Consider the following 8807-nt stretch of genomic DNA (forward strand, 5'->3'; position numbering starts at 1 on the left):
ATGGTTACCATGCCATTACGTAAAAGCATCACGTTACATAACCGTGCCGCACCGTGCTCACTTGCTGCACCACTCCACAAGCGTCTGGCTGCGTGTCGCACTTGTTCTCCTTCACCAGCACGGACATGGCTCCAGTCAATAATGCGGGTAAGACACGTCTGTAATCTCGATTATGGCATCACAACGTCGTACGTGTAAATTAAATCATGGCTAAATGAACGTCCGGGCTGAGATGGTGACTTGCGGAATTTTCCCATCACTGGCTCCATATGGAACGAAACATGCTTCAGACATGTGCTGCTTTACCTTAGGCTCCTTGCTGTAGCTCGCTCTTGGTGAGGAGAAAGCATATGTCACTGACGCTTTTTCTTCTTGTTACTGTACTGTACATATTTAGCAATGATATATTTTTGTCCCAGTGTCAACATGGACATGGTATCCATAACTTATGTGCACGTTTAACACACGTATTGCCAACGTAAATAAACAGGAAAAATCTGTGGAAACTATTACAAAATGAGCAATGCATTACAGTTTTTTATTTTTCATTGAAAATATCTCCGTATGGATAATTGTGAAGGGGGCAGTCACTTATAAAGAGACTTTGGGAACACCTTGTATAAACTATACTTTGTGTTTTGTGTAGCCAATACTTTCTCATCCCACTTTGTGTGAAGAACACAGATGTCTAATTGCATTGCTGTTCGGTAATGTTGAATTAAATGATTTGAGGTTTATTTCCCCATTCTTAAGTGTTTTGGTAACTCCATGCTGTATGTGTATATGTCACAAGTTGTGTTGAACTTGAACTTCACTTAAACTTTATTTTTTTATGCAACCCCCTCACCCCCCCCAAAAAAAAAAAACTAAACAGATGAACTATGCCATTTGGATTACCCCTTGCACGCAAAGAGTCTCAAGATGAATTCAAATCAGATGTCTCTACTCCTCACGTTGCTTTTGAGACCTGTCTTAATGCTGCAAAGCTGGGCAGCACATGTGGATCCCTAATGTGAGGAAGCGCTTCACTCCCCGGAAATATTCAATACATTTTTAATATCAAAATAATACTATCTAGATTTTTGTTCTGCAGTTGCTATTGTGCAACACATTATTCAATACAAGAATTTTCACTGGCACAAAAACTGGTTTTGTCATAATAATTCATGTCTCTACATGCACAGAAGAGAAGAGTTTTTCCTGGTTGTGTCATTGGATATGAGATTATCAGATATGGGAATGTTACTTTTACTCCTACCTCTCTATATGCTTATTTCATACCTTATATGTCTATAATGTTATTGATAGTGGTCACACAGTTACCTTCAAAAGGTAAGCTACTTTACTGATTAATTGCATTAAAGAGTAACCACGTTAAAAAGTAATCCGGGTACTTTTTAAAGCAAGAAATCAGTAAAGTGATTTGATTTTAAAAGTATCTGATAAACATTACATTTAATAAAATTTCTTTTTGATTAAAAATAAAATAAAGAAGACCTTTTTGACTAAATGATAATTAATCTCATTTAAAATAATGAGTATCTCCTGGATTTCACTTGGCATAAATGGCCTGCTTGTTTTAGAGTCCTTCTCGGTTTCAGTTAAGATAAATATTTTTAAAAATAAAATGTATACAGTCTTAAACTATCCATCCATTATCCGAGCCGCTTATCTCCTCACAAGGGCCGTGGGCACGCTGGAGCCTATCGCAGCTATCTTCGGGCAGGAGGCGGGGTACACCCTGTACTGGTTGCCAGCCAATCGCAAACGAACCATTCACAATCACAAACATACATAAGGACAATATGGTTTTCAATTGACCTACAATACATGTTTTTGGAATGTGGGAGAAAACCGGAATACCCGGAGAAAACCCACTTGGGAAGGCCAGAGCCCGGATTCGAACATTACACCTCTTAACTGTGAGGTGGACGAGCTAATCAGACTTCCACCGTGCTGCCAATATTAAACTATGAATGCATAAATGGTAATGTTTATAATGTTTAATGACATACTGTTATTGAAGCTAAATAACACCCTATTGTCTGCACAGATTGTGCAACAAACATTAGTATTTTTGTTTTAAGCTGACACAAACTCAAAATAGTGATTGTACTTCCATCTTGAAAATGCAAATCTCCCTCTGTTTATGTTGGATGGTATGGACACGTGACGAGTCGTTGACGCTCCAACAATATGACAATACGCATATGTGACATCACCCTCTCAGTCGGAAATGTGAAATTGAACACTCCCACAATGTCTCCGTACGTTGAAGCTGTAAATCAGAGCTTTCTTTTCTTACGTGTTCCGTAATGTACAGCTATTTCTTGAGTGCCTTGAGGGGTGTTCGGAATCAGCTTTCCTCATGTATTCCTGTATTATTCATTAAGTATTAGTTCCGTGGAATGCACAACGCGTGCGAGAGGGTGGCACCATAGCTGAGAAGTATGTGCTGTTCATTTAAGTCTGCTTAATGCTTAAGCATTGTTGCAAAATGAAGGCTGTTTATGTCAACAATTTCATTGTGAAAAGTGCTACTCTTTCAAATCGTGAGCTCTCCTCCAAGAAGAAATATATTCTACGGAGTAATGTTTTGTGACATTTCAAGAGTAATTGCCTGATCAGTTGACTGGGAAAAGTAATGTGTTAGATTTGTCATAACTTGAAAATGTGCCCGTTTTGGAGTGACACATTAGCATTAGTTACTAAATAACAGGTTACTGACGTCACTTGTTATTGACGAGACATTTGTGTGTGCAGAAAATGCCCACAATGAGGTAGAAGAAGGTAACACTACAAGACCAAAGGCTTTGGAGACCATCGCTCCCCTGGTCCGCTCTGTTGAGGAGACCCCTGATCCAATCCCTGCCGAGGTACAAGGGACCATCCCCCACTGGATCAATGGCAGCCTGCTCCGAAACGGTCCGGGCAAGTTTGAGTTTGGAGACACTCAGTGAGTTCGAACATTATATATATTACATTTTAGTTGGTCTTTTGCTGACTCTTAAAAGGCAGCATTCAGGTCAGATGGGTGGGTGTTAGTGGCCAAAAGGAGGGTCGCACACAGGTTGTCATTGAAACCACCGCCACTCTGGATCAGATTATATTTTTCCGCTTAGATCTTAAAATATGAAATATTCCAGAATGTGTGTGGAGTTCAACTGTGTCACTTGAACCACGCAGTGTAAATCCAGCCCTTATATTTCACACACCTTAATGCCTTTCTTCCATGACAGCTACAACCACTGGTTTGACGGCATGGCCATGCTGCACAAGTTCAAGGTGGAAAAAGGCCAGGTGACGTACACAAGTCGCTTCTTGCGCAGCGACGCCTACAAGAAGAATAGCGAGCGGGATCGCATCATGGTGTCTGAATTTGGGACTGTCGCAATGCCCGACCCTTGTAAAAACATCTTCCAGCGATTCTTTTCCTACTTTGAGATGATCAGTGAGTATTAGCTTCTCAATTGTATTATTGTGAGTACATAGTGTTTATCTTTTTCAGGGCAAAAACAAAAACAAAGCTTTGACTCACTCCTGTATCCATTTTTTGGGGGTGGGAGGATCCATTTTTTACCAAATATAATATAAAATTACTTATGTTACAATGCGGCAGCTGCATTTCCTAAAACGTTTGTTCCATTTTGTGTTTGCGGAAACTTTTATTTTCAACTCTATCTGTGAAAAAGACAAACTATACATTGTGTTTTGAAACAGAATGAGCAGCAGGAGGGGAACTAGAGTAGGGAGCAGACATTTGTTTACAGGTTTCTGAGATTAATGAACTTCAGAACATACAACGTATGCTAAAGATTTCCACTAAAGGAAACACGCTCACACTGAGTATTTGTCTGTTCCAGAGCCCACAGACAATGGAAATGTCAACTTTATCAAATACAAAGGAGACTACTATGTCAGCACAGAGACCAACCTGATGCACAAAGTGAACCCGGAGAACCTAGAAACACTCGAACAGGTACACATATACACTGTCGAGGACAGGGGTGTCTTCGAGGGCCGGTGTCCTGCATGCTTCCCATCCCTCCTGGCTGCAACCCACCTGAATCAAATGAGCAGGATGCTTATCAGGCTTCTTCGGAGCTTGCTGATGAGCTGATCATTTGAATCAGGTGGGTTACAGCCGGGAGAGATTGAAAGCATGCAGGCAAGCGGCCCTTCAGAACTCGACTTGACTAGAAAGTAAGATTCATTATATGCAACTTATCTGTAAATGTTTTCCATTTTCTGACCAATTGTCTCCAAACTGGTCAAGAAATGCCCACCTGTGGGTCAAAGATCACTCGTAACAAGGCCATAAAATTCTCCAATATGTCTTGTTTGAAAATGTCACAAATGTTCTCATTACACAGTAAATGAGTGTGTCTGTTTATTTTATTTTTTTTTTGGGGGGGGGGGGTGAGGGGGTGTATTTCAATCCTTTCTTTAATAATGCAGAACGCATTAACAACTGAATTGTGGATCATATTATCTGCTATGTTTTTTAGGTAGACTGGAGCAACTTTGTTGCTGTTAACGGAGCCACCGCCCACCCTCACTATGACCCTGATGGTACCTGCTTCAATATGGGCAACTCCTACGGAGGCAAAGGTAAGTTTTGCAGTCTTCCTTACCTTAGTTGCCAAAAACAGTTTCATCTGCCAAATCGGATATTCTCTCCATACTCTGACAAAGGGACTTTGGGCATTTTTCAGGAACCACGTACAACATCATTCGTGTACCTCCTGAGAAGTCGAACGCCCAAGAAACCCTGCAAGGCGCCAAAATTCTCTGTTCCATCGCGCCGAATAACAAGTCCCTACCCTCCTACTACCACAGCTTTGGTAAGTCAGTGCATTGCGGCTGGTACCACCGGTGTTTTCATCTGAACACACGTCTTCTTCCAGCCATGTCGAAGAACTACGTGGTGTTCATTGAGCAGCCAGTTAAAATCGACCTGATGAAGATTGTCACATGTAAGATGAGAGGCAAGGCGTTCAGCGATGCCGTTTACTGGGACCCCAAGCTGGAAACCGTCCTGCATCTTATTAACAAGCACACAGGCGAGGTGAAAGGTTGCAAAGTGGCTCAAGGGATCACTCAATTGGATTTAAGACGAATGCGTTCTTCTCTCGTCAGGCCAGCCCAGTGAAGTACTACGCCAAAGCTTTCTCCAACTTCCATCAGATCAACGCCTTTGAAGAGGACGGATTCTTGATATTGGATCTGTGTTGCTCCGATGACGGCAAAGCCCTCGACATATACTCCCTTCAAAATTTACGCAAGTCAGGAGAAGCGCTAGATGAGGTTGGCTCGACATTATGGAAACACAAGAACGCTCATTGTTTTTTTGCGTTAATGCTTTGCCCTAGAGATGGTAACGATGAATCGACAACTAACGATGATCAAATAAATCTCTAATTATTTTTGATAATCAATTAATCATTTAGACTGTTTTTATTCATTGTTTTAAATGATCCAAATTCTCAAAAAAATCAGCTTCTCAACACAAAATATGATTTGATTTCTGACATGTTATGGACCAAACCAGTAACTAATACAATTAATTTACTGGGACCAGTATGTGTGTGCATTGTCTGCCCATTTTGAAATAATGTCATGTTTTCGAATAAAGGGGTGGAAATTAAAACATGCTTTTAGATTAATTGATTACCCTGGTCAGCGAACTTTTTTAATCAGCGATTCAAATTAACTTTTCTTGATTATTTTTTTCACTGATTCCGAATCTGCCCTAATTTTCGAGGTTTTCATAATAATCATAATACCAACAATATAATATGTCATATATTTCGTAATACTTATGAATTAAGAGTTAGACTCAGCAGCTGGTGGATTTTTTTTCTGAAAGGCCATAATTAGTAATGCATGGTGAAATCTGAATTACGCAAGCTTTTAGAGGTCAAATTTAAAAAACAAAAAATTGAAAATACCTCCAAAACCTGATGTAGAAAAAGAAGACATTTTTTAAATCAGCGCCAAAAAATATGTTTAAAGAGAGATAAGGTTTTGTCGAAGTAAAATTTGCTCTTTACCAATGTTGTTAAATAATAATACTTACAGTACACATTTGAGAACAAAAAATTAGAGTGGAACACTTTTCATGTCGGCATGCAAGTCCACATCTGATTTGTTCCGACTTGTAACAATTTTGTCTAAAAATGACTTAACCACTGTACAACATAAAGATGCCTTTTTGATTTTATTGTGTCCGCTTTTAAAACAACACACTTGGCTGTTGTTGTTTTCATCCAGGTGTACAACAACATGAGCAGAGTTTTTCCTCGCCGCTTTGTTTTACCACTCCACGTGAGCGATGACACGCCGACTGATCAGAACCTGAATACTCGTCTTTCCAGTACAGCAACATGTGTCAAAAAGAGCAACACGAGGGTAGGTTGGGATTCATTTCCAGCTACTTAACTTTACTCACCAAAGTTATTTTTACTATTTACAGTATGTTCCCCTCTGAGGGTATTGCAGTCAATCTGTTTCAAGAGTCAGGAATGTAACTTGAAACAGGAATCAAAGTAAACGGATGAATTATAGCAAAACAAAAACTGTATATTTTCTCAGTTCCATCTTCAGTCAGAAAACCACAGCTAACAACAGCTGAACTTTCACGGAATCTGTTCTGACCACGCATGACATGACATTGACAATCTCCTCCCCTCTTTGTCATCAGATGTTCTGCCAATCCGAGGATCTCCATGGCGATGACCTTTACGAGTACGGCGGCCTGGAGTTCCCTCAAATCAATTACGAGCGATACAACACGAGGCCTTATCGGTATTTCTACGGATGCGGATTCAGACACATGTTCGGCGACTCGCTTCTCAAGATGGACCTCAACGACAAGACACTTAAGGTGTGTAGCCTTTCCCATGATTTAAAACATGACGCAGGGACAGAAAAATAAGACACTGTAATTATTTTTGACATAGCTGCAGTTATCGTGTAGTATAACGTAAAGCCAAATTGAATCAAAAGCAAAAATAGCTACTATAGGTGGAAATGGGACAGAAGTGAAACGCTATAAAAGCCAATATGCTTAAAACAGAAAGTTTGGTTAAAACCTAAAAAATATAAAACCTAATAAAAAATAAAAGTAGTGTTTATTTTAACAATGACCTAGAATTTTAACATTAATTAATTGAATATTAAATTAATGGCCTACGTTTGTTTTAATCTTAAAATGTCACACATTCAGCTACATGAGCAGAATGCAAGCGATGAAGCACTAAATACCAAACGGAATGTAAACAAAAATAAACTATTGTATGCATAACTGTAAAGTGTCATCTGGTTTATTATTAAAAATAAAATAGCAACAGCAAACGCTAATCCGGGGAGCAAATCAACAATGAAGCGCAACAAATAAAATCATCTGCAACAAGGTGACAAAAATGGTTGAAAATAAAAATTTACAGTAAAGATTTGAACAATTAGGGCCTGCAAATTATGTAAAAAAGTGCCAACGCTTGAAGAAGCCATTTTCTATTTTATTTATTTATTTATTTTCACTGTTGCTCTGGTTTTCCTCATTCATTTCTATGTGATCTCAGGTGTGGTACCAGAAGGGCCTCTTCCCATCGGAGCCGGTATTCGTGCCCTCACCAGATGCCGTGGAGGAGGATGACGGTGTCATCCTCTCTGTGATTCTCTCACCTTCGCTGGTAAGATCTTTAAAGGAAGGAGGAATAGAAAATATGCAGCTTTGCCGTTCTCTGAGCAAATGGTGTAAATTTACAAGGATCAATTTAAAAAAAATAAATAAATAATGAGATAAATGTGGCCCATCAGTGAAGGGTAATACAGACGCCCCCATTTTTTGGCGTCAAATTTAAGAGCGTTTAATATTTTATTTTTTTTAATTCAGGCAGCACTTTGCTTAGACGGTACGGTATGTTATAATGTATGCAGTGAAGTCCATTGTGCAGCATACAAATATGTTATAATGTAAAACACAATCATGAAGAGCTTCCAACTGAATGGAAGGAAAGAAAATGAGTCTGATAATTCTAATGTTTGGAAACATTTGCACAACTCTCCAAAGTAGAATTATACCACACGAGAGGTGTCTCTGCCGTTAATTGTTTTGTTTTGTTTATATGTCCAAACTTAGGATAAAGGCACATTCCTCCTGGTTTTGAATGCCAAGACATTTGAGGAGTTGGGAAGAGCCAACGTGCCTGTCAACATGCCCTACGGCTTCCACGGTGTCTTCAGCGCGTCTGTTCAATAAATATGTTACCGCATGTTTTCTCCCAAATTATATCTGAATGATATTAATCTAAAAATACTAAGTAAGTATGCTGACTGATAACTTTGATATGATGATGCTGGACTAATTTGCTGCTTTGTGCCTGACAAAGCTACTCTGCTCTGTTACCAATGCATGTAAATACAATTCCTACAGTGTCTTTTTTTTTTTAATTAAATATTTGTTACACAACTTTTGTATGAGCGCAACACTGCTTCACCTCACCCATTAAGTGCAACGAAAACCTTTCTTCAGTAAATGTTTTTAATCAATATCATTTCAATGTAGCACTATTTTTTGACTCTTTGTGTATCTTTTGTATAAAATTCTGCTACCATTAAACACCGTGTCATTGTCTTCTTTTATACAGTCAGGGAAAGTATGCACAGAGATGTCAGTTAATTTTAATTAATAAACCAATTATTTAACAAAATGAAAGATTTAATACTGTTTATTTTACTATATATATATATATATATTTCATTTATAATAGTTTATTGAAATTATAAGACTGCTGTGCATAAAA

The 8807-nt window shown here is 38.8% G+C and overlaps 1 protein-coding gene across 1 annotated transcript; it reads left to right on the plus strand.

Annotated features, from left to right (window-relative positions):
- Position 1: 1 nt before the first annotated feature.
- LOC148319796 (carotenoid-cleaving dioxygenase, mitochondrial-like) lies at positions 2-8623 on the plus strand. Its single transcript, XM_088279202.1, has 12 exons — positions 2-147; positions 2764-2956; positions 3240-3451; positions 3864-3979; positions 4509-4611; positions 4716-4844; positions 4908-5068; positions 5140-5307; positions 6274-6411; positions 6704-6886; positions 7584-7694; positions 8144-8623. The coding sequence occupies exons 1-12, from the start codon at positions 126-128 to the stop codon at positions 8261-8263; spliced, it is 1656 nt and encodes a 551-aa protein (XP_088135328.1). The 5' UTR covers positions 2-125; the 3' UTR covers positions 8264-8623.
- Positions 8624-8807: the final 184 nt, after the last annotated feature.

This window comes from Idiotropiscis lumnitzeri, chromosome 17, assembly GCF_059441095.1.
Source record: "Idiotropiscis lumnitzeri isolate Australia: NSW breed Sydney's pygmy pipehorse chromosome 17, RoL_Ilum_1.0, whole genome shotgun sequence".
Taxonomy (NCBI): domain Eukaryota; kingdom Metazoa; phylum Chordata; class Actinopteri; order Syngnathiformes; family Syngnathidae; genus Idiotropiscis; species Idiotropiscis lumnitzeri.

What these genes read in the sequence shown, in the direction of transcription:
- LOC148319796 (XM_088279202.1), top strand. Translation starts at nt 126, where the DNA reads ATGGCTCCAGTCAATAATGCGG. An exon ending in GGCTCCAGTCAATAATGCGG is followed by an intron (nt 148 to 2,763) that starts GTAAGACACGTC and finishes TTGTGTGTGCAG; the next exon opens with AAAATGCCCACAATGAGGTA. An exon ending in TTCCTACTTTGAGATGATCA is followed by an intron (nt 3,452 to 3,863) that starts GTGAGTATTAGC and finishes TGTCTGTTCCAG; the next exon opens with AGCCCACAGACAATGGAAAT.